Genomic DNA, 26,332 nt, shown 5'->3' with positions numbered 1-26,332 from the left:
GTGCAACCACCACGTGACTCTCGATTGACGGCTGCAAGTTTTCTTCGACCTCAACCAGTTGCGCAAATGCATCAGCGAGCTTCTTTTTCCCCGGTCGTCGTCATCGTCGCCGTCCAGAAAAAGGTAGAATTAAGGAGCAAAAAACTTGTTGTTACTGCTCGTCGATTTCGTCGATGTGCCTTTCTGGCACAAAAAAAGGAAAGCTTCCAAAAATTGAATGAAAACAGAACCGAAAGGTAGTGATCGAAGGAAAAGGTGCGCACACTTTCTTCGGGGACCTCCCTCCGGGGGAAGCGCCCTCACTCCGTGTCCTTTTGAAGCAATCCTGTCGTCGAGAAATCTCCGGTAGGCTTTGTGCTCTAGATTAGGCTTATTTGGAAAGTGAGTTCAGAAAAAAAAAATCTAAATCGAATCCATTGTTTGTGCAGCCTGGCCCGAAATTTCGAAACAGCTGGGCGAAGGAGGCCATGGAATGGGTTCTGCAGATCTTGGCACACGTGCGTGTTTGAACTACCGTTGATTAGCTTCCTTCGATATGGAGAAACCCAGCAGGGATTTATGCAATGTTTGCTATCGTTTCATTCTTGTGCACATAAATCTGGAGCGCGCCAGACAAAACGGTAGGATTTATGTCCTTTCTGTTGGTTCCGGTCAGACGGGGATGTCCAGCCGTGCGTCCGGTTTTTGTTGAAGAAAGCAAACCGTAATGAAAGTACAATGTGCACTTAATTACGTGATAGGTTGACTCTGCAATGCACATGTACTTCTCTTGAAGATTGCAGGAAGAAACTTGAAGATCTGCAGTGTCATCTTGGCGGGAGATTCCCACCGAGCAACGGTCAAAACTTGGTCATTAATACGAATTAGATGCGCTCGCGTGAGTTGGCAAGTAGAACGCATTTTTTCGGCTGTCATGGTAGATAAGCTTGACTCTGCACGGCAAAGAACTGCTTATTGACAATGAAAACAGCATTAAAAATAACAAATTTGGGTTAGTAAACCTATCCAAACTTACTCTAGTTGACAGTTGACAGAGTGTTAGTAATTCGTTGAGTACTTACCTGATCTCCAACCTGCTTCATCTTGTACTTACCTCCTGCTTCATCTTGTACTTACCTGAACTAAAACCTGCTACAACATCGCCTTCTAACCAACAAGCCAGAGGTATATCAATGTTGAAGTCCGTATTAGAGATCATTTACTTACATTTGCGCTGGAGGTATATCAATGTTGAAGTCCGTGGTCGGGAAATGCTACCAGTCTTGAAACCCACAACAATCCCGTCAGTTACACCACAAGTGTGATGATTAATCGACAAATAAGTGCAGCCAAACGGCGTCGCAAGTTCCGGTGGACCATCCGGGGTCCGGTCGTCATCCGCAACCTTTCACGGAAGAAGCAAACACAATTACCCTTGCCGCACAGTCAGTCTATGGAGCAAAGGTCATCCGGCCAAAGCAAACACGCATCCCGGCAACGGCACATCATCTTTGACTTTGAAGAAAAACGAAACGAAAAAAAAGCTGAACTGGTTGAGGTTTCCTCGAGATGATTGATGCAAGACGTCCTCTAATTTGCTTCGCTCCAGAACGAACGGTGCCGTATGGCTTCTTCCCGGTCTGTCTGTCTGCAGCACTATACGGTTCCGGTCCTTGATTGATGGCGACCAAAAGTCCCAACCAAGACGACGAAGAAGTGCAGTGTCGTGTGCAGTGCAAACATAACCTCAAATCGACCAAACAATACGGCGGCATTTAGCGGCGGATCCCGGAATGAAACCAAGATTGATTGCATGTAAATTAACACTGTTTGTGAATGTGCGACGGTGCGCCCCTCTTTTCCTTTCGGAGTAGCGAGATCCAGTTTCGTGAGAGAATCTTCCACCGGCAAGGAGGCGTCATATTTCGGAACTGATGAAAAAAAAAGTGTTCAAATTAGTCAATCTCTAATCTGCGTATTAATCACCAAGTCATTTTTCTCAGTTTTTTTTTGCGTCAACCAAAAGAAAAAGGACCTTCCCTTTTCGCCAACCTTCTAATCCTTTCTGACAAATTAGCTGCACCGAAAATGCTTTCAAATTAGAGTTGCCAAGGCGTGCGGGGAACAAAATCGCGTGCCACGGTCGTCAATTTAATGGGAATTGTTGGGCCAATAAAATCTCTTCGCAAAGTGTGGTGCGGTCGCGAGCATCTCAAGAATGTCACGTTCGTGCCCTTTTCTGAATTGGAATTTACGAGCGAAAGTGGTCTCTTATTTTTGTCTGTGTTAGTAATGCTATCTTAAATTTACTTAATTCTATTGACAGTTGACAATTGACAGTTGACAGAGTGTTAGTTGTTTTTTAAAGTTACTACAGTACTTACCGTTGACTCGTTCTTAGCTGCTTCGAACCTCACCGCTTCAAGTCTAGTCTAGGGTATATCAACGTTGACGTCCGTGATTGGGAAACTCGAAAAACTTACTTGTCCTTGGCTTCCAATAATACATGATATACTTTCAAAGTACTTACCTTTTCACTCTACATGAACATGTTAAAAGTGGTATATCGAATCTGACGTCCGTGTTAGGGACCGTTTCGACTGGAAGTCTTAATTCCAAAATTGCTCAAGATCACCGATTCGCGCCGCCCAAATCGACCATTTCCAATCCAATCAGTGCCAAATTAGCACAAGCAAGTTACATCACCGGCTTAGCCGAAGCTGTGGACGACTTCAAAACAAACCCAATCGAGAGACCCGCTACGAGCTCAATTTAACGAGGTGCCAAACGCGCGCTGGTGGTCTGTACTAATCGTCATGGTCTCCGATTTCGGACCTTACGCAACCGAGGAGATCCAAGGTGAAATTGACATTAGTCGCGTCGAAATGGAGCCAGTGAAAATCGGCAAAACTTTAAACATGCATTATTCATCAGAGATGCATCTCGGCGACGACTAAAATGTGTGTTAGCCGGCTGCGAAAGGATTAGAAACGCCACACCAATGGAGGTCAGCGCCTGCGAGTTATGCAAGCTGCTTCGCAGCGGGGTTGCGTTTTTTCGGAGGAGTGACCTGCGGGCGAGGTTGCTTGTTTTAGTAATGGGATTTGGTGGAGCGTGGAGTTCGGTTTCGGGTACAAGGTCATTGTGTCGTGAAATGGCGTTGTTATTGATCAAATGTCATTACGATTTATTTCTTAAAATAATTCAAATTAAGCTAGTTACGACGTAGTCGATGTTCTATTTCCGAACCTTCCTTCTTGCAATTTACGTCAACAAGTTAATTATTCAAACACAATTACCCACTCGCGATACAGACTCACAAGTCCCTCGAGAATAATAAATAGCCAAGATAATTGCGCCGAGTTCGATTTCTCGTTCTGTGTTGTCGATCGGACTGGGTCAAATACCCCCTTGTCACTTTGGCGAGGAAAGGGAAGGAGGTAGTGTTTGATTTCATCAACAGATGTCGCCCAAGAAAGAGAGCTTGAAATCGAATGTGTTTTGCAGAAATTTTGCATTTTCTGCTCTGTCATGACTAGGATGTGCGATGGTTGCGAACGTAACATTTCAAAAGAGTATAATCAATATTTAAAAAATAAACCAATTTCGTCTTTACAAAAACTTTTATGCTTTATAACAACTGGTGTTCACTCCCAGTCCATACTCGAAGTGAACTAACCTTGTAAGAGATGTGCTTCCGGTGTCAGGGCGTACAAAACCGATGGGACTCTCCCTTAAAATACCCAGGGTCGGCGTGACGCTCGAAATTACTCAAAAACCAAGAAAACACTGCGAATGACTAAGGGAAACTACTTTATTTTTCGCGTAAGGTCAACAGTTTTATTCCAGGGATCCCTTCCCACTTCCACTACACGGAAAAAAAGTGTTCCGGAAATCATGCAAATCGTACCATGAAATCGTGAATAACGCGATTTTTGCTTTACGAATTTTTGAACTATGCATATTGGGCACGAATTATCCAGGAATCGTGAATAAATATGCATGACTTTCCATGGCCGATTTCACTCGTAAACGTGAATAATGTTCATGATTTCATGAAATAGATGCATGCAGTCGTGAAAAATATTCACGATTTTATGAATAAAAATTCATGATTACGATCAAAAAAATATACCTCGTGAATAAAAATTCATGATTTCATGCATAAAATTCATGAAATCATGAATTTTTATGCATGAATTCGTGCACAAAATTCGTGATTTCTGGAATATTTTTTACGATTTATTTTTGAAGGCGTAAAAAAAATTCGTGTAATCATGTATAAACTTCATGAAATCATGCATAAATTTAATTAATTCGAGATTTTTTTTTATGAAATCATGAATTTAATTCACGTTTACGAGTGTATTCGGGCATGTCTAATCATGCATATTTATTCACGGCTCCTGGTTTATTCGTGCCCAATATGCATAGTTCAAAAATTCGTAAAGTAAAACTCGTAATATTCACGATTTCATGGTATGATTTTCACAATTTCCGGATTACTTTTTCTGTACATTTACCATATCGTGCCACTGGGGGCACATATCGAAATTGACAAGGAACCATGTTTTGTGAAAAAACGGAGGACATTTTATGTGATGCCAATGTACTCTGGCCCCACCTGACCACTATGGAACCGGTCACCGGTTACCGGTGGTCACTGGGGACATTTTGGAATGTACAAGGAACCCTGTCTTGTGACATATCAAAATTCATGAAATTTAAAATTGTGGCCATTGTATGTGATGCCAATGCACTCTGGCTCCATATGGCCACCTTGGAACCGGTCACCGGTAACTGGTGGTCACTGGGGTCATTTCGGAATGTGCAAGGAACCCTGTCATGTGACATATCAAAATTCATGAAATTTAAAACTGTGGCCATTGTATGTGATGTCAATGTACTCTGGCCCCACTTGGCCACTTTGGAACCGGTCACCGGTTACCGGTGGTCACTGGGGACGTTTTGGAATGTGCAAGGAACCCTGTCTTGTGACATATCAAAATTCATGAAATTTTAAACTGTGGCCATTGTATGTGATGCCAATGTACTCTGGCTCCATCTGGCCATCTTGGAACCGATTACCGGTCACTGCGGAAGAATTCTTAATTTACAAAGGTCCCAGTTATGTGATGTTAAAATACTTGAAATACTTAAAAAACTTAAAATACTTAAAATACTTAAAAAACTTAAAATACTTAAAATACTTAAAATACCTAAAATACTTAAAATACTTAAAATACTTAAAATACTTTAAAAATACTTAAAATACTTAAAAAACTTAAAAAACTTAAAAAACTTAAAAAACTTAAAATACTTTAAATACTTTAAAAACATTAAATACTTTAAATACTTTAAATACTTAAAATAATTAAAATACTTAAAATACTTAAAATACTTAAAATACTTAAAAAACTTAAAATACTTAAAATAATTTAAATACTTTTAATACTTTAAATACTTTAAATACTTTAAATACTTTAAATACTTTAAATACTTTAAATACTTTAAATACTTTAAATACTTTAAATACTTTAAATACTTTAAATACTTTAAATACTTTAAATACTTTAAATACTTTAAATACTTTAAATACTTTAAATACTTTAAATACTTTAAATACTTTAAATACTTTAAATACTTTAAATACTTTAAATACTTTAAATACTTTAAATACTTTAAATACTTTAAATATTTTAAATACTTTAAATACTTTAAATACATTAAATACTTTAAATACTTTAAATACTTAAAATACTTAAAATACTTAAAATACTTAAAAAAAATAAAATACTTAAAATTCTCAAAATACTTAAAATTCATAAAATTCTCAAAATACTTAAAATACTTAAAATACTTAAAAAACTTAAAAAACTTAAAATACTTAAAATACTTAAAATACTTAAAATACTTAAAATACTTAAAATACTTAAAATACTTAAAATACTTAAAATACTTAAAAAACTTAAAATACTTAAAATACTTAAAATACTTAAAATACTAAAAATACTTAAAAAAATTAAAATACTTAAAATACTTAAAATACTTAAAATACTTAAAATACTTAAAATACTTAAAATACTTAAAATACTTAAAATACTTAAAATACTAAAAATACTTAAAATAAAAAAAAACTTTAAATACTTAAAATACTTAAAATACTTAAAATACTTAAAATACTTAAAATACTTAAAATACTTAAAATACTTAAAATACTTAAAATACTTAAAATACTTAAAATACTTAAAATACTTAGAATACTTAGAATACTTTAAATACTTAAAATACTTAAAATACTTAAAATACTTAAAATACTTAAAAAAACTTAAAATACTTAAAAAACTTAAAATACTTAAAATACTTAAAATACTTAAAAAACTTAAAATACTTAAAATACTTAAAATACTTAAAATACTTAAAATACTAAAAATACTTAAAATACTTAAAATACTTAAAATACATAAAATACTTAAAATTCTCAAAATACTTAAATACATAAATTCTCAAAATATAATATACATAAAATTCTCAAAATACTTAAAATACATAAAATTCTCAAAATACTTAAAATACTTAAAACAATTAAAATACTTAAAATACTTAAAATACTTAAAATACTTAAAATTCTTAAAATACTTAAAAAAAATAAAATACTTAAAATTCTCAAAATACTTAAAATTCATAAAATTCTCAAAATACTTAAAATACTTAAAAAACTTAAAAAACTTAAAATACTTAAAATACTTAAAATACTTAAAATACTTAAAATACTTAAAATACTTAAAATACTTAAAATACTTAGAATACTTAAAAAACTTAAAATACTTAAAATACTTAAAATACTTAAAATACTTAAAATACTTAAAATACATAAAATACTTAAAATTCTCAAAATACTTAAATACATAAATTCTCAAAATATAATATACATAAAATTCTCAAAATACTTAAAATACATAAAATTCTCAAAATACTTAAAATACTTAAAACAATTAAAATACTTAAAATACTTTAAAATACTTAAAATACTTAAAATACTTAAAATACTTTAAAAAATTTAAATACTTTAAATACTTTTAATATTTTAAATACTTCAAATACCTTAAATACATTAAAAACTTTAAATGCTTTAAATACTTTAAATACTTTAAATAAATTAAATACTTTAAATACTTTAAATACTTTAAATACTTTAAATACTTTAAATACTTTAAATACTTTAAATACTTTAAATACTTTAAATACTTTAAATACTTTAAATACTTTAAATACTTTAAATACTTTAAATACTTAAAATACTTTAAATACTTTAAATACTTTAAATACTTTAAATACTTTAAATACTTTAAATACTTTAAATACTTTAAATACTTCAAATACTTTAAATACTTTAAATACTTTAAATACTTTAAATACTTTAAATACTTTAAATACTTTAAATACTTTAAATACTTTAAATACTTTAAATACTTTAAATAATTTAAATACTTTAAATACTTTAAATACTTTAAATACTTTAAATACTTTAAATACTTTAAATACTTTAAATACTTTAAATACTTTAAATACTTTAAATACTTTAAATACTTTAAATACTTTAAATACTTTAAATACTTTAAATACTTTAAATACTTTAAATACTTTAAATACTTTAAATACTTTAAATACTTTAAATACTTAAAATACTTTAAATACTTTAAATACTTTAAATACTTTAAATACTTTAAATACTTTAAATACTTTAAATACTTTAAATACTTTAAATACTTTAAATACTTTAAATACTTTAAATACTTTAAATACTTTAAATACTTTAAATACTTTAAAAACTTTAAATACTTTAAATACTTTAAATACTTTAAATACTTTAAATACTTTAAATGCTTTAAATACTTTAAATAATTTAAAATCTTGAAATACTTCAAATACTTAAAATACTTTAAATACTTTAAATACTTTAAATACTTTAAATACTTTAAATACTTTAAATACTTTAAATACTTTAAATACTTTAAATACTTAAAATACTTAAAATACTTAAAATACTTAAAATACTTAAAATACTTAAAATACTTAAAATACTTAAAATACTTAAAATACTTAAAATAATTAAAATACTTAAAATACTTAAAATACTTAAAATACTTAAAATACTTAAAATACTTAAAATACTTAAAATACTTAAAATACTTAAAATACTTAAAATACTTCAAATACTTAAAACACTTAAAATACTTAAAATATTTAAAATCCTCAAAATACTTACAATGCATAAAATTCTCAAAATACTTAAAATACTTATAATACTTAAAATACTTAAAATAATTAAAATACTTAAAATACTTAAAATACTTAAAATACTTAAAATACTTAAAAAACTTAAAATACTTAAAATACTTAAAATACTTAAAATACTTAAAATACTTAAAATACTTAAAATACTTAAAATACTTAAAATACTTAAAATACTTAAAATACTTAAAATACTTAAAATTCTTAAAATACTTGAAATAATTAAAATACTTAAAATTATTAAAATACATGACATAATAAAAAAAACTTAAAATACTAAAAATACTCAAAATACTTAAAATACTTTAAATACTTTAAATATATTAAATTCTTAAAAAACACTTTAAATACTATCAATATTGAAATTATTAACATTCTTAACATACTTTAAAAAACATCTTTCAAATGCTTAAAATATTTAAAATATTAAAATACCCAGAAAAAAATATATGCTTAAAATTATTTAAATACTTAACAAATTTTATACAATTTAAATATTTCAAATAATTGAAATACTTAAAAACTTTTAAAACATAGAATTTTAAAATACATGAAAAAATTAAATTACTTAAAATCATGCTTAAAAAATAAATATTTCAAATACTAAAAATATTTTAAGTACTTGAAATATTAAAATACCTAGATAAAATTAAATGCTTAACAATCTTTAAACACTTCAATTATTTCAAATACTTGAAATACTTCAAAACTTTAAAACATATAATATTAAAATACTTGAACAAATTAATATACTTAAAATCTGGAGTTTTTTTTGAAAAGGTCCTATAAACAAAATTTCAAATTTTTGCTTTTTGGGTGTTTTTAGAACCGCCTTGAGTCAGGGGTATTCAAAAACACCCAAAAAGCAAAAAATGAAAATTTTGTTTATAGGACCTTTTCAAAAAAAACTCCAGAAATCATTAGCATATTTATCATACTTAAAAAATAAATATTTTAAATACTTAACATATTTTAATACTTACAATATTAAAATACCTAGAAAAAATTAAATGCTTAAAATTATTTAAATACTTAACAAACTTTAAACACGTCAATTATTTCAAATACTTGAAATACTTAAAACTTTTAAAAGTCACAATATTAATATAGCTGGAAAAATAAAAATACCTTAATTCATTAGCATATTTAACATACCTAAAAATAATAACAATCAAAAAACTTAAAAAACTTTACAAAATTAAAGTACCTAAGAAAATTTAATTGCTTAAAATTATTTAAATACGTTATAAACTTGAAATACTTTAAATATGTTAAACACTTAAAAAATGGTTATGCTTACAATATTAAAATCATTAAAATTATTAACATACTTTACCTATGTCCCCATTTCTAGCTCAAAACAAAGCACCGAAATGTCACTCAGCGCATCCACGCGAACCGATAAAAAACGGGATTTTTTCGTTTGCAAAACCAAAACAAACCTCACTGTCTGTCACACGCGTAGAATGCTCCGGCAATTGACAGAAAACCGAAATCCCTACGAGTCCGCGACCAAGAAACTGTCACACGCGGAGATAAAACACGGGAACTGTCTTATGGACCATGTTCCCCTTGATTCGACAATCATAACAAACACGCGAACAAACCGGGAACTGTTCTGTCTTTTGCAGATCTATTACCTCGTTACTCCTCTTGCCGCTCGGTCCTCCTCTTGCCGCTCGGTCCTTCTCCTGCCGCCCGGTCCTCCTCCCGCGCTCGGTCCTCCTGCTGCCACTCGGTCCTCCTCCTGCCGCTCGGTCCTCTTCCTGCTAGCCCTTGGCTCCGTTGCCATTTCCAACGGAACGGCCGCAGATCTTTTCCCGGTTCCGGTGAACAGCACCTCCAAATCCCGGGTCCACAAATCACTGTCACTTTCACCGGCAAACACAACAGGACGCGACAAGTCACAACGCGATTGACTTCGTGGCAAATAAACACGCGGCTGAACTGGCAAGCAAAAACAAACTTGTCAGTTTGAGCGAAACTGTTCTTGATTGATCAAGATCACTCGTCATAAACATGGATAAAAATTCATAAACCCATGAATGTTATGCATGAATTCATGCATTTCATTCATGAAATCATGTAAACTTTCATGAAATCATGAAAAACTTGATTCATAAATTCGCGAATAAAATTTTACGACGTAAAATTTACGCATGCATAAATAATCGTAAAATCATGAATATTTTTCATGAATTTATGAAGTTTAGTCATGACTTCATGAAAATCAGTCATGAAATCATGAATAGTGATATGCATGATTTCATGAAGGAAAATTCATGAATATTCGTAAAAATATTTTAGCCATGAATAAAATTCATGAATTCGTGCATTTTTATGCACGATTTCATGAATAAAATTCATGAAATCATGAAAGGTATCACGAAATCATGCACAAATTTATTCACGAATTCATGAATCGAAATTCACGATTTCTCGCACACTTTTTTTTCCGTGTAGCTCACACGTCCCGTCCCACTTCCTTATCAACTACTCCTACCTCACACGTCCTCTTCCTCTCTTCGCACTTCCGGTGCACGCGTTCGGGGCCCCGTTCTCGCCGCTCTGCCGTCGTCGCTGCTCCTTCCTGCTGTCGTCGACGCTCCTCCGGCGCTCTGCCAAGGGGGTGGCTTCTACGTCAGTCGGATGGACCCTCCGACGCTTCGGCTGCAGCCTTCAAGGACCCTCGCCTGCCGTCCACGCCCTTCCTGTGCTTGGTGACGTGCAACAGGCTTCGACGGTGTCCGGGGACTCCGTCGGAACAGTCCGGGGTTAGGGTTCGCGGTGGTAACGGTAACGGCCTGGCGATCGAACAATGTCCAGCGAGACGCTGACGGTTCGTACGGGTGGTTCACCGGGCCGGATGTCGCACGGCCGGGGTGAAACCAATCGGTGTTCACGCAGTGAACAATAGAACACAAAGGGGTCCTGGATGAGGGATTCAAAATGGCGGTTAGGGTATTGTCAGGCTTGGGGTTTGTTCGGGGATTTTCCTGGGGGTTTTCCGGTCATACCTGGATGTCCAAATCTCCTACGGGAAACTCCTGCTCTCTCGGCACGGCCACGGATGTAGCTCTTCCGGGCACTTCCCAATCCTCCAAGGATTCACTACTTCAACACTGGTACACTGACTTCGCGGGTGAGGGTTGCTATTGGCGACAACCTTTCCGCGGTAGATATCCGGACTTCATGACCGAGCAACGGTCGGGTTAAAATCCCGAACCCCTGACCTCTTACGCGCCAACCCATCTCCTCCTCATCCTGTCATCCTCAAGGATTACGCACATTCACCACCCCCAATGGCCGCCCATGCGATGTTATGCAGCAGCGCTCCTGGTGGTGACTAGCGGTAACGACGCACGGTGTGGGACTTCCAGCTTCGGGTTTCTTGCTTGCTGGGCGGCGTCCTGGTAACTTCCCGTCGACAAACACAACGTCTTCTTGGCACAATAATTTACATTTAAATAATTTAACACAAAATTCGCGACGAGTCACATCAATTATTGTACACAACACTCACACTGGTTACAGCTTCAAACATCAAAATTTAACCTAACAACTCAATCGATTCAACCTTGGCAAACACTTTGCATCCCCATTTCGGTCGATGAGAACGCTGACACGTGTGATGTGCGCGAGGTGACTGACCCGCAAATAGACACTTGAGCATAATTTCGGTTCGGAATGGTTCCCTCGGGGCTTTTTGCTGTGTTTGCGCTGCAACGTGGTGTTGGCACGAAGCACGGAGTAAAGCCATTGAGAGGGGAATCCACTTCTTGGAGCTCTATTGTTCAAATTCTAGCGAAAAGTGCCTCTTTACGGAGCTTAATGACTCCATAAGGTGCTGTAATTCGAGAAGCCCTGACTCCTAATTCTATCCTATCATTCTGAAATGGGTTAGTGAATGTTCTATAACTTATTCTAGTTGACAGTTGACAGAGTGTTAGTTGTTCGCTTGGTACTTACCGTTTGTTCTTTGCAGCTTCCAACTCACTTCATTTTGGTTGTTCACTAACTGCTGGGTACTTTGATGTTGAAGTCCGTGTTAGGGAACAATTTCAACATCTTCCTTATTCTAAACACTTCTTACACTAAAAAGGTACTTACCGTTTACAGCAACATTCAATTTTTTGTTACCACCTGGCTCGAGGTATATCAATGTTGACGTCCGTGTTAGGGAACACTTCCAATATCTTTACTGGATTGTTACTTACGGTTTACTGCAACTTTTCAATCGTGTATTTCAAACAAGCTTAGGCATATCAAAGTTGAAGTCCGTGTTAGGGAACTTTTCGAAACTCATCAATTTTGTCTTGAAAACGCGCAACCCCCATCCATCAACCTTCCAGCGCCATATTTGAACAGTTTGAGGCACTCACAGATCTTGAACCAACTAAGCAAATAAAATTATTACTGACTGTTGCGCGCAGAAGTTTTACTACCCAGCTTAAGCCGACACTAGCTCTATCAAGACGACGATCGTCTTCATCGTTTATGGCTGTTTCGAAGTCGTCGTCGTTGGGCAATAAACAGTTCATCATTTTTTCTCTCCAAACTCTTTGAATTGGGCACCGCCGATGCCGGCCCGATGGCTATCGTGCCATTTAGGTGGTTATTTCTTTGAAAATTTATGAAATCGAATAACGATTAAGTAAGCGCGGGCTCGTGCACAAAGGTTGTAAAACTTGAGAGGGTGTAAATTACCCGTTTAGGGGCCCGTTCCTCAACGGGATGCCAAAAGTCAACAAACGGGTCACCTTTGTGGCAGTTGATGGTTTTATGGCTTCGTCGAGACGAACCCCTACCGATTTGCATCCCGAAAACCAGAACAAATCGCTTGACCGAAGGAAAAAAAACACAAATTTCAAGCATCTTGCTCCCGGTTCTGAAAGGACAAAAGAAAAAAAGCAACATATCAAAACATAATCTAACTTTGATTAACTACAAGAAGATTTACACCGGTGCCCAGCTTCCTTCACGCTCCGACGAACTCTCACAAAAGGTCCAGCTGGATGGAGAACGTGTGACATTTTGATGAGCACATACACGAGAGATTGACACTTGAAAAGAAGTGTTAATGAAACTTGTTTCTTTTTAACCCCTTTTTTCTTAGCCCCGAAATCGCTCCCTTTAATGAAATTATTTCCAAAGTCAGCCTCCAGTTCCTTCATTAACACCTTTTGGTCAAATTTTAGGGCTGAAACCTGTTTCCCGAAATCATAAGCCTTGCAAATCCCTTTTATTCAATTGCTAAATTTTCTTCTTCCTTTTATTTATTTTCAGATTCCTTCGTCAACAGCCAGGAGTGGACGATCTCACGGTCCGTGCCGGACATTCGGCTCGGCATCGTCGGCAGCCTCAGCTCGGGCAAGTCGGCGCTGGTCCACCGCTACCTCACGGGGTCCTACATGCAGGAGGAGTCGCCCGAGGGTGGCCGCTTCAAGAAGGAGATCCAAATCGACAACCAGAGCTACCTGCTGCTGATCCGGGACGAGGGCGGACCGCCGGAAATGCAGGTTCGTACCATAGCTACTTGAAGATTTTAATTAAATCTTGTGCAAATTTAAAATTTAGAGTGGAAAAGTAGGTTACGCGAAATTCTAATTTCTATTTGCTTCATTTTTGGCCGAGTCCCCGGAAGCGCGCAAAGTTTGGCGTGACCACTTAGCAAACGAAATTAGTAGGCTGGGGCAAAAGTTTCGCGTGCGCGATGACGTCAGCTTGCAAAGGACTAATGGATTTAGGGGAAGGGGGTTGGCGACGTAATGCGATACGTGACGGAAAGGAAGCATTCCCGGGTTGATGGATCCCTCGGTATTGGGTTTCTTGGGTGGCGAAAAAAGAAGAACGTTTCGCACTGGCGATTGACAGCTTGGGAAAGACATGTGTTCCACTAGCTTTCAGTGAAAGTGGGATCGATGAGAGACAGAAGGTTATAGATTGATAGAAGGTCCCTATTTGGCAAAAAAAAGTTGGAAGAGTTAGTAGGAGCCTATCCAGAGTGTACTTACAGCTATTGACAAGTGACAGTTGACAGATGTGTTAGTAAATAAAACAAAATGTACTTACCCTTTGTAACGATCAGGAACTACAGCTACACCAGTACTTACCAGTTTGAAATACATCAAGAAAAATTTTGTTTGCTGAGAGGTACCTCAATGTTGACGTCCGTGATTGGGAAGTGCTTGGTTTACTACTTTGGTAAACTAGAAAGTTCAAGTCCGTTTTTATTTTTTTTAAAGCTGTGCAATATGATATTCGAAATAGAAGTGTCAACTTTTAGTGCACTTCCCAATCACAGACTTCAACATATATTTATGACAACCTAAATTTTCAGAACTAACTGCATCGTATTGGTTTTCGATTAAAAATAGAAGCTTTAGAATCGATGGAAAGTCCCTAAAACTGACAAAAAGCTTCGATGAGTTAGTATGATCCTACCCAGAGTGTTCTTACAGCTAATGACAAGTGACAGTTGACAGATGTGTTAGTGAAGACGACAAAATGTACTTACCCTTTGTAACGATCTGGAACAACAGCTACACTAGTACTTACCAGTTTGAATCACATCAAGAAACATTCTGATTGCTGTTAGGTACCTCAATGCTGAAGTCCGTAATCGAGAAGATACAACTCAGCGTTTGTTACCTTTCGGATGTTTTTAATCATTCAAAACAAACCTCCGTCTAAATTTAGACCCAACTTTTCAAATCAGCAAAAAAATCTCAAATATTAACCCACCTTCCAACAACTCCAAAAAGCAGCCTCATTATCGCCCCCTCCCGTACAAAAGCGCCAACTACACGCGGCTAAATTATTCACAACGCACCGTTGCGTTCTCGTCGAGAGGGGGGAGATTCGATCCCGGGGCACTGAATTATGCATATGTGGTGTGTATGAAAAGGAAAAGAAAAATTCCAACCATCTGGCCACCCCGGACGGAAACGGAACCTGCGCCGGTGATATTAAAAACCGCTCCCGGGGCCTTAAAGTCACTTCTCGACGACGTCGGCGAGACCACTCGAGAAAGGTTTTTCTTTTTTGAGGGGATTTTGCTCAGGTTTCAGGTCATAGAAGAAGGGGCGGACTTTTAATCACACTCTCGGTTTTCAGGAGGGAAAAGGGGGAGTAGGTGGTGGTTTGCCAAAAGGGCGTATTTTCGCCAAGATTAGATTAGATTTCAATTGCCGGAGATTTTTTTTCGTACATAATTATCGGGTGTTGGTGGCGCCTTTTCGGGGGTTGTGACGTGTGGCGGCAGTTCACCCCCTCCGGTGAGGTGCGAATTAAACAGTCTGCATTCAGGCGGGATAGATGAAAGTGAAATAAATAGATTTGCCTGGTTGAACCGGGCAATAACGCTAATGGGTGGTTGCGAACTTTACCCCTCTCTGTAATTTCCGTTGCCGAAAAAAAGTAGAGTTTGATAGAGCGATAAATAACAAATTTTCGAGCACCACTCGGATTTGCATATCAAATCCGACGACGCGATTCAGCACGAAACGTGATTAGCATTTTAATCGGAAATTTATAGCCCCGATCGATGCACCATTATCGACGTTCCAAAATCAATAAATCGTAAAAAACACAACGAAAACATTGCGGATGAAAAGGCGACCTCTAGCCCGAAAACAGATCATGATGAAATCCCCCTTTTTCAAATGATCCTTACGCACCCTTCCCTTAAAAAAAACGAAGTCGCTACGCAAAATCGTTTTTTCTTCTCCCTCTAATTTGCGTAACATCAAATCAGCTGGAACTAAACTACTTTCCGAACTAGGTCGGTGAGTAAATTTGCAATTTAAATCACGACGACGCGAAAGTCATTAAGGCATCGGTGAATGCGACTATTTTTTATGCGTCCCAAGCTGAACCTAATCAATTATCAGATCATTGTCGCTCGCTGTAAAGACCCACGCGGAGGTCGCCTCTATTCAAATACAGAAATTAGCGACGCATCGATCATCAACTGCAGCAAAACTGCAGCGTATGCAAATTTTTGCAGATGTGCAGCATCCGATTCTTTTTTTGCACACGTGCCATTGTTACAATTGTGATGCCGAACAAAGGGCGCACACGCACAATTAGGTTGCAATTTGGAAGCATTTTAGCGAGTTTAATATGACTTTTTATTGTTATTGTGTTGAGGCCTTGGAGCGAAAGGGTCCTGCACAGTAAAAAAAATCATGGTAAAATTTCATCTAAAACGGAGTACATCTTTTATGTCAGAAAAAAGCTTTAATTTTACCTCTAATAATGTGTAAATTTACATCTGGCAGACGCTAGGAAAAAATATCTGTAATCCTAAAAAAATATCAAACCGGCGATTGTTATATCTAGCTTACTGAGTCCGCGCCCCAACCCGCACGGCCAACTCGCCGCTGTGAAAACTGGACGATCAAAGCCAATGTAGCTCTATGTACCGTATATGCAGTAAATACAGTATACAATGTACGGAGCACATAGAGCTACATTGGCTTTGATCAACCAGTTTTCACAGCGGCGAGATGGCCGTGCGAATTGGGGCGCGGACTTAGTAGGATGGATATAACTATCGCCGATTTGATATTTTTTTGGAATTACATATATTTTTTCCTAGCGTCTACCAGATGTAAATTTACACATTATTAGAGGTAAAATTAAAGCTTTTTTCTGACATAAAAGATGTACTCCTTTTTAGATGAAATTTTACCATGATTTTTTTTACTGTGTGGAGGAGGATAATTGTATGCAAAAGTTTTCTGGCGCATTGTTCGTGGAGATATCGAACAGCTGCGCTGATTTGAAAAGGATTGGAAACAGTTACTGACTTAAAAATATTGACAGTTATTCTAGAAATTGTTTGTACTTACCAGTTGTTACAGCAACCTCAGCTTCATCATCACTAGTCACTTTGGAATCTCAACTATGATTGGGATATCAATGTTGAAGTCCGTGTTGGAGAAACGTTTGACATCTTAGAAAAACTTACCTGCTTTGAAACTGTTTTGCGATGAAAAATCAGGTATATCAAAGATGACGTCCCTAATAGAGAAGCCTTCGTCAGTTGACTTTATAACGATCAGGAGCCACAGCCACAGAAGTCCGTAATTGGTAAGAGCTCTGTTTTCTACAATATAGAATTACAATTTTTATGCAAGTTTTTGAAAAATCTCAGTCTTTCGATATTCAAAACTAAAGTGTCTCAAAAAAATTTGAGTGCATTTCCCAATCACGGACTTCACTATATTGGTATTGCAATTAAAACCTTCAAAACAATGTTTTTCCTACTACTTTTCGATTAGAACCAGAAGCTACCAGAATCGAATAATAGTCCCTAACTGACAAAAAGGTTTAAAGTTTTAGCTATTGACAAGTGACAGTTGACAGATGTGTTAGTAAATAAAACAAAATGTACTTACCATTTGTTAAGATCAGGAACAACAGCTACACTAGTACTTACCAGTTTGAAACACATTAAAAAATCAACTTTGAACAATCAGGTATATCAAAGTTGACGTCCGTAATAGAGAAGCTTTCGTCAGTTGACCACAGCTACACCAGTACTAACTCGTTTGAAACAAAATTAGAAACATTTTGTATGCTGTATGGTACCTTAATGTTGAAGTCCGTAATTTAGTAAGTGCTCAGTACACTAGTGAATTACTATGTTTATGCAGGTTTTTTGAAAAAAATCTCAGTTTTTCGATGTTCAACAATGAAGTGTATCTGAACAATTTTGAGTGCATTTCCCAATCACAGACTTCACTATAGAGGTTTTTGCAACTAAAACCCTACTGCTGCTGTCAGATAATGAAAAGAAGCTACTAGAATCGATAAATAGTCCCTAACTGAAAAAAAGATTTAAAGTATTAGCTATTGACAAGTGACAGTTGATAGATGTGTTAGTTAATAAAAGAAATGTACCTACCTTTTGTAACGATCAGGAACAACAGCTGCACTAGTACTTACCAGTATAAAAGTCATAAAAAATCAACTTTTAACAATCAGTTATATCAAAGTTGACGTCCGTAATAGAGAAGCTTTCATCCCAAAACCCAAATTCTGGCAACCCTCCTCAAAACAACCCATTCCCAACACCTCTTCATCTCCTCATTATGCCCGCCAGTGTTTCAAGTGTTCTGTTTGCAACATTCCGGCAGTGCTCTGTCTGAGGCCTACCTTGCAGGCGCAGCAAATCAAAAGAGAAAGAGGTTGAAACTTTTTCCAGCTGCTGCCTTATGAATCATCGACCCAAGGTACCGTGTGCGTGTACGGTTACGTGGCCAATTATTCTGGAACCCCCCACCTCCCCTCAACCCCGCGCAACGAGGGGTACTTCAAAGGGAAGAAAAGGTGGAGTGGTGGGGGCGACCAAGGTCGCGCAGCGCCTGCGCCCTATGCAAATGTCGCTGTTTACTGGCATTGGGTTCAAGAAACCGAGCTTGTCGAACTCTCCAGACTTGAAGGCTAGACCGCGCGCTTCCGCTCCGCAGTCAAGTTCAATTCCTTCGGCGGTGAAGTTTGCCGTTTGCTCGCTGTTTACGTTTACTGCCCGCATTAGCGGGCTTCTGTTTTGGGCCCCTAAATCGGAAATCCATTATTGGACATTACGGCGCGGGAGACAATCGAGTGTGTAAATCACTGCCGGGCTGACAACCCCCTGCCAGGGGGCGAATGATTTGTGATATTTGTTTTTGAGGTTAGTTCTTCGGCAACAATTGGTCGAATAGTTGCAGCAATTTCGCGCGCCGGAAACATCTCTATGCGTGCCCGATTCGCCCTCATTTTTGTTGACCACCTTTCGCTTGTTTTTTTTTCTGATTTGATTTACGACGCGCGAAAGTAACGGCCTTACCTGAGTCCCAGTGCAGTGCTACAAAGTCGTCATCATAGAACAACTGGCGCGATGATTTACGGACTGCGAAAATTCAATTGAGAAATCTTGCCTCGCGCGCGCACCCGCCACTGAAATCATCCATTTCCTCCCCGGCAGCAGTGTGGCCATTAGCGCGCGCTCAACTCGACTGTTGTTGGCCGGAAGGCAGTAACTAGTGCGAGGGGGGCGCCCTTCCTCCGCATCTGTGCAGCGGAAAAAATGAGTTCTCTCATAAACGAGGGGCGCTTCGCGATGAACTCGCTTTACACGTTAATTAGTTTGTTTAGTAGTGACAGAGGTGACAGCAAAATTTGCTAGTAATTGACAGGTGGTACTTACCCTTGGAGCTGCTGCTTGAGAAATCGCCTAGTTTCACTTGCACTTCACTTACACATCAACACACTCATTAGTACTTACCTTTTGGATGGAACACTACAAATAACACTTACACTCACTTCACTTCAACTTTACGTTGTTTTTAGTGGAGGTACCTCGATGTTGAAGTCCGTGATTGGGAAACACACTCATCTGTACTTACCTTCTGGATTCCACAGTAACTAAAAATTACACTAACACTCACTTCACATCAATTTTACGTTATATTCAGTGGAGGTACCTCGATGTTGAAGTCCGTAATTGAGAAGTGCTTTTTCAAAAAGTTTGTAACTTTGGCTATTGATGCCTATTTTTATTCTTAAAAAAAACTGAATTTTAATCTAGTAATTCTACCATCATTAGACCCCTCGTTCAACCCCCAACTTTCCTCAAACTGGCCAAATTGGATCATTACTCGGTCAAAGTTTCACGTGCCTTTCGCAGTGGCAGCAGAATACGAGCACGTGAGTCCGGAAAGGCAGAAAAAACCTGACCTTGAGCGCTGTGCGCACATATTTATGCGTTCTGTCTTTCTTTAGTCGCTACGGCTTCTTCCGACTCTAAATAATATAATTAAACCAAAACCTCACCTCGTCGTCGTGGAATTAAGACGCGGAAAGCGAAAGCTCCTTTGTTTTGTGCGGTTTTCCCCCTCTCGCCGTACTGTTTGTACTCGAAATCGACTTCTTTTTGGCAGACCTTCAACTTTTTCTTTTTTTTATAAACTTCCCTCAAAAAGAAATCAAATTCCTCTTTGATGAACTGGCAAGGTTAACTTACTGCCATCAGCTGTTTATTTATGAGGTTCCGTAACGGATTTTCACTTTCTTCCGGCCAACGGATCAATCATAAACATCTCAAAATCAATCAAAAATCTTTTGCGAGAAAGTTTTCTTCGAAAAAAACGACGCACTTTTTGGACCCTTTTCCAAAAAAAACACAATCCCTCCGTTATTTAGTCGGTAATGTGTGTACGGAATTTGTTTTAATATACTCCCCTAGAAGTATTTTCCAAAAAACCAAAAAAATACAAAAGGGAGAGCGAAACCTGAATCGATTTCGGGTTCATATTTTCGAAAAAAGGATTCTCTCTGGTGACACTTACACACAGCGCCTCCCTTTTGTGTCCGCGTGTGTGTTTATGATTTATCGTCCCACCGTGACAAATCAATTACGGGGTGACGCCTAAATAACTGCTATTATGTTACATTTGATACTCTCTCTCTCTGTCTCGCTATTTCGCCAAAAAATCGGGGATCGTTTTTCGAAATAAAAAGCGAATTTTGAGAAGTTGACCGGTTTTTCTTTCTTCTTCCAGTTCGCCGCCTGGGTCGACGCGGTCATCTTCGTGTTTAGCCTGGAGAACGAGTCCAGCTTCAACGCCGTCTACACCTACTATACCAAAATGTCCCACTTCCGGAACAGTGCGGAGATTCCGATCATCCTGGTTGGGACGCAAGGTTTGTTTTGAAAATTGACCTCCGAAAAAAGCTATCTAAAACTAACAAGTTTGACTTCTTACAGACGCCATCAGCGAGCGATCACCGCGGGTCATCGACGATTCCCGGGCGCGCAAGCTGGCCCAAGATCTGAAACGGTGCACCTACTACGAAACGTGTGCCACCTACGGACTGAACGTGGAACGGGTGTTCCAGGACGGTAAGCTTCGAAAAAAAAAAATCCTACTTGAAAGGCCCTAAATGGTTAGACTATCTCTGGAAGGCATCTCTTAAAAACTATTGACATTGACAGTTGTGACAGTTGTTAGTAACTAGAAGGAAATGTACTTACCATTGGTGACGCAGCAATCCTGGAACCACTTTTCGACGTACTTACCGCGATACTCGAACCACATCAAATTTTGGTCGTCATCGAATTTGGTATATCGAGTCTGACGTCCGTAATCGAGAAGCAAGCGTTGACTTTGCTCGTCTAATTGGAATTGCACAACATGAAGTTGCGCACTTAACTAGAGCTCAAACCTTCGGTTTGCGTCCCGACTAGCAAGGACATGCTCTACAATTACCAACACCATCGCGTTGAAACCAAGGACGCGCGCGCTGTCCCTCTGGAGGCCAACCCGTGAACTGCGCTTCCCGACCGTCCTTGCGTGTCTGTCTCTCTGTCAATGTGTTGGTGTGAGGTGGTTCACCAAAAAAAACCTTCCCAGCATAAAAGCATAAAATTGGGGGAAGGATGCAAACGAGCACATAAACAAAACAAAAGAGACACCGTGCATAATTCGTGGAAGTCTGCGTGTATCGGTGAACTTGGTGCTGGAGGGACCGAGTCTGTACTTTATTGCGCTTTGTTTGGTTATGTTTTGGACGGTCGGGACTACGGCGACAGAGTTTTTTTTCGCAAACGCGCAAAGATGCCCTTCTATCGGAGATATTGTAAGCCGGAGTGTGCCATTTTCTGTGAGTGCGTTGCGTAGGTTAATCGTGTGTTCTTGTTTTTTTTTCTGTTGTGCCGATTTACAGCTTGCCAGAAGATTGTCCAGCAGCGTCTGTCGACGGGTTCGGCCATCACACCGACCAATTCGCGGCCAACGACGCCGCAGGGTACCCGGCTTGGGGTGGCCAGTTTCCACGCGACCTCCGTTCCTAGCCCGACCAACGGGTTCTCCGGCTCGTCGAGTCCGGGTCTCACCATGAGCAGTTCCTCGCCAAGTCACCAGCAGCAGCAGCAGCAACAGTCTGGACAGAATCAGGGTAACATGACACTACCGCATCGACACCACGCTCTTTCGGCCTCGAGCCACCACATTCCGATCAAGATCAGCCAGGAGATGCTGGCGAGTGAGAGTCACCTGATTGGACAGCGGGATTCGCATCCGCCGGCCAAGTGGGGAACCATTTCGCACGGGACCTCCCAGCAGGCATTGTTGGCGTTGACCAACGAGAACAACAACATCGCCAAGTTTGTTCCGCCGACGCATCCGGTTTCGAGCGATGGGCTCCAACCGCTGGGGTTGATATCGGGAAAGGACTCGGGAGGGAGTAGCGGAGGGGGGAAGGACAAGGAGCTGCCGACTCCAACGTCTACGCCGACGACGTCGCGGAAGAGCCGACGAAGATCGAATCTGTTCATTCCTTCCTCGTCGAAGAAGGAACAACAGGATAAAATCAAGAACGGAGAGCTGGGAAGTGGCCGGGCCATTCCCATCAAGCAGGGATACTTGTACAAACGGAGCAGCAAATCGCTGAACAAGGAGTGGAAGAAGAAGTACGTGACGCTGTGCGACGATGGGCGGTTGACGTACCATCCGTCGTTGCACGACTACATGGACGACGTCCACGGGAAGGAGGTCTCGCTGCAGTACGTCACGGTGAAGGTCCCCGGTCAGAAACCTCGAGGCTCCAAGTCGATCATCACCAACAGTGCGCTGACCGGTGCGAACCTGGCGGCCGGTATGAACGGCAAATCTACGAGTAGCAACGGGTTGACCGAAGGCATCGGTGGTCTGTCCCTTGCCAAGGATCGCAAGATCACCGAGAAGGTCCTGCTGACGGCCTTCGACACCCTGCGGGAACCCGTCAAGTCCAACTCGCAGACCAGCGGCGACGAGGGCATCGTCATCAGCAACAGCAACTCGCAGAGCTTCATCGGCTCGGACGGCAACTCCAGCAAGCTGGACGCCCAAACGCCCAACGTCAAGAAGCGACACCGCCGGATGAAGAGCAGTGGCGTGGGGAAGAACAACGAGTACGACGGTAAGTTGCTGCTTCGCAAACGCGTCATCCTCCACTGGCTCCTGACCCAACACCCTGCTGTTGTCGTTACAGATTCCGACGGGTTCGAGTTCTACATCGTCTCGCTGGACAACAAGCAGTGGCACTTTGAGGCGTCCAACTCGGAGGAGCGCGACGAGTGGGTGTCGGTGATCGAGCAGGAGATCTTCAAGTCGCTGCAGGGCATCGAGTCGAGCAAGTCCAAGCCGCTGAACCCCAGCGACATCGCCTCGATGCAGTCGATCCGGAGTCGGGTGCCGGGGAACGGGTACTGCGTGGACTGTGATTCGCCGAGTAAGTTTTTCCCTTATCTGATCTTGTAATCTGGAACTAACCTCAATTTTTTGTTGTAGATCCCGAATGGGCAAGCTTGAATCTCGGAGTGCTAATGTGTATCGAATGCTCGGGCGTGCACCGAAACCTTGGCTCTCACATCAGCAAAGTGAGGTCCCTCGGACTGGATGAGTGGCCGTAAGTGTCTCAATCTAACCTAACCTAACAACTCTATACATCTACTAACCTCCTCTTTCAAACCCTCTAGTCCCGGTCACCTCAGCGTGATGCTCGCCATCGGCAACAGCCTCGCCAACTCGGTCTGGGAGTCGAACACGCGCGGCCGGGTGAAACCGACGCCGGCGAGCTCGCGGGAGGAAAAGGAAGCCTGGATCCGGCACAAGTACGAGGCGAAAGAGTTCCTGCCGGCGTTCAACGCGGCGCCCCCGATCGGGCAGCAGCTGCGCGAGGCGGTGGTGCGGTCGGACATGAAGGCGATCATCATTCTGCTGGCGAACGCGTCGAACGAGCACATCAACTCGACCGTCAGCAATCGGGACCTGCGGACGCCGCTGCACCTGGCGTGCGCCATCGGCAACCTGGCCATCTCGCAGCTGCTGATTTGGGTGAGTTACTACGCTTGAAAAAATATGTTAAGACTTTTTTCAATAGGTCCTATAAACAAATGTAAACATGTAAACACTGAACAAACCCTAACAAGTGTTACAGTGGACTCTCTGGCTGTCGATCTTCTCGATATCAATATTGCTCCAGCTGTCAATAAATTTTTCAGTCGCTTCAAATAGATTGCTTTGATTTTCCGTTCTATAATTTGATAACTCCCGTTCTCGACGGTCCCTTCAATATCGACAACGAGAGAGTCCACTGTAGTATGGTTTATTGACAGAATGACAGAATTGACAGTTTTGTTAGTTTTGTTGACAGATGGTACTTACCCCTTTAGATGAACACGTCACACGTTTTCACTTCACTACACTTCAAGCTTACTACGATTTCAATTTAGGTACCTCGATGTTGACGTCCGTGTTCGGGAAACTCACTCACTTACCTTCAATCTTCCTTCCACTTCAACTTGCTTGACAAACGAACCTTAGTACCTTAATATTGAAGTCCGTAATCGAGATGCTAATTTCTGTTTTCCACCCGCCAGCACCACGCCAACCTGAAGCACATCGACCACGAGGGCCGGTCGTGTCTGACGTACGCGAAGGCGGCCAACTCGCTGGCCGCGGCCCGCCAAGCAAGCAATACCCCGCACCACGTGAACGTCGAGACGACGGCGGCGCTCGTCGACCTGCTGGCCAGCCTCGGCTGCACCGACCCGGCGCCGTTCACCGCCAGCGGAACGCTCCCGCGGCGGCGGGAAACCATCGACCAGGGCACGTTCGAGAAGTTTTCGTCGAACATTATTTAGGGAGATGATCTTTAGGAAAGAGAAACCTAGTTTTAAATTATATTCGATATATATTATACGTTCAAAACCAATGTGATCCCTCTATTTAAAAAATATTCATCAGAGAAGGAGAAATTAGTAGACAGATGAGCGTAGAAATTTTTTTTTGGTTTTATTTATCCTCGAACGATAGTTTCATTTATTCGAAAGCAAACACGGTAGAAAAGATCTAGTTAATTATTGTTTAAGTTGTGACAGGCTAAACCTAACGATAGAAGGAAAAACGGAACCTCGTGTAAGATATTTGGATTGGAACGTCTAAATTTTGTTTTTATGTATAGTTCTTTTGTATTTTATTGTGCTAATTTTATGCTTCGATCCCGTGTAAATATCCTGTAAGCAACAAAAACTCTGTAAATTTAACTGAACCCGCCCAACTCGGTTACGCAAACTATATTCGCTCTCGTTTAAACTATTTGTATAAGTTTAGAAGAAAATCGCACCGTCTACTTAAACGGAAGAATCACCACACAGTACACAGTTGATTTTAATCACCACATTCTTTCGTTCTTTATTATTCTTATAGTTTCAATTCACTGTTACATTACCTCTTTGTTGTACAATTCCCTCTTTATTACAGAATCTAACCTTAATCGAATATTCCACCAACCCTCCCCACTGACTGTTTTCCATTCGTTCCATTAGTTCTGTAGAAGCTCATTTCTTGTATCAACCCCAAGTCCCCCCAAAGAATGCCAAATTGTAGCGTGCAGCACTTAACAAAGTTACACTCACAAAACAAACTACAAACCTGCTTGAGAATCTAACCAACAAACAAATTACGTTTAGCAAATTATAACAACATAGCAAAAGCAAAACAAAAACTGCACCATATTAAAAACAAAAACAAAAGTTCTAGCGCGTTGAAAGCAAATAAAATTTACCAAAACAAGCAAACATATTCTTATCAAACACCGCAGATCCCGTAGAAGTGATTGAACTGATTGCTAAACTGTGAAGAAGGAAAACCCCCCGTAGGATGAGGCGAAACTTTCGGACTAAACACAAACAAGCAAGTGAAACAATGATAGACAAAACAAACAAATACAGTTGTTAGAGAGAAAAACAAACACAAACACACGATTATATTGTACTCTCCCTCACACAAAGTTAGAAAACCGCGCTGAGCACACTTTCCTTAAATCTTCTTGAAAACAGAAACAAACACTCACAACCCTACAAAAACTCTGTCCCACTACGATAGGCAATAGGATAGTGTAGCGAACAAACAGAAGAAAACAGACAAACAAAACAGGCGGAAAAACAAAAGAAAACAACTAATCTAAAGAATATGCGATGGCTGATGAAATAAAACAAAATTATTCAAAAAATACTGTCTTT

At 39.2% G+C, this 26,332-nt stretch overlaps 1 protein-coding gene across 5 annotated transcripts in view; it reads left to right on the top strand.

Annotated features, from left to right (window-relative positions):
• LOC120426649 (centaurin-gamma-1A) overlaps window positions 1–26,243 on the top strand; it is a 245,349-nt gene extending 219,106 nt beyond the window's left edge. For 2 of the 5 annotated variants that reach the window (XM_039591441.2, XM_039591443.2), the window contains exons 2-9: window positions 13,561–13,793; window positions 20,829–20,970; window positions 21,035–21,169; window positions 21,994–23,226; window positions 23,299–23,538; window positions 23,598–23,715; window positions 23,786–24,143; window positions 24,689–26,243. In XM_039591441.2, coding sequence (XP_039447375.1) covers window positions 13,561–13,793; window positions 20,829–20,970; window positions 21,035–21,169; window positions 21,994–23,226; window positions 23,299–23,538; window positions 23,598–23,715; window positions 23,786–24,143; window positions 24,689–24,952 — 2,723 coding nt within the window. In that variant the 3' untranslated portion in view covers window positions 24,953–26,243. Of the gene's footprint in view, window positions 1–13,560; window positions 13,794–18,805; window positions 18,959–20,828; window positions 20,971–21,034; window positions 21,170–21,993; window positions 23,539–23,597; window positions 23,716–23,785; window positions 24,144–24,688 lie in introns of those variants that run through there. The other 3 variants (XM_039591439.2, XM_039591440.2, XM_039591442.2) reach the window with 2 other exon arrangements.
• The last annotated feature ends 89 nt before the right edge of the window (window positions 26,244–26,332 follow it).

Source organism: Culex pipiens, chromosome 2, assembly GCF_016801865.2.
Source record: "Culex pipiens pallens isolate TS chromosome 2, TS_CPP_V2, whole genome shotgun sequence".
Lineage (NCBI taxonomy): Eukaryota > Metazoa > Arthropoda > Insecta > Diptera > Culicidae > Culex > Culex pipiens.
Note: the sequence above shows the minus strand (reverse complement) of the source record. Positions and strands in the feature narration are given on the sequence as shown.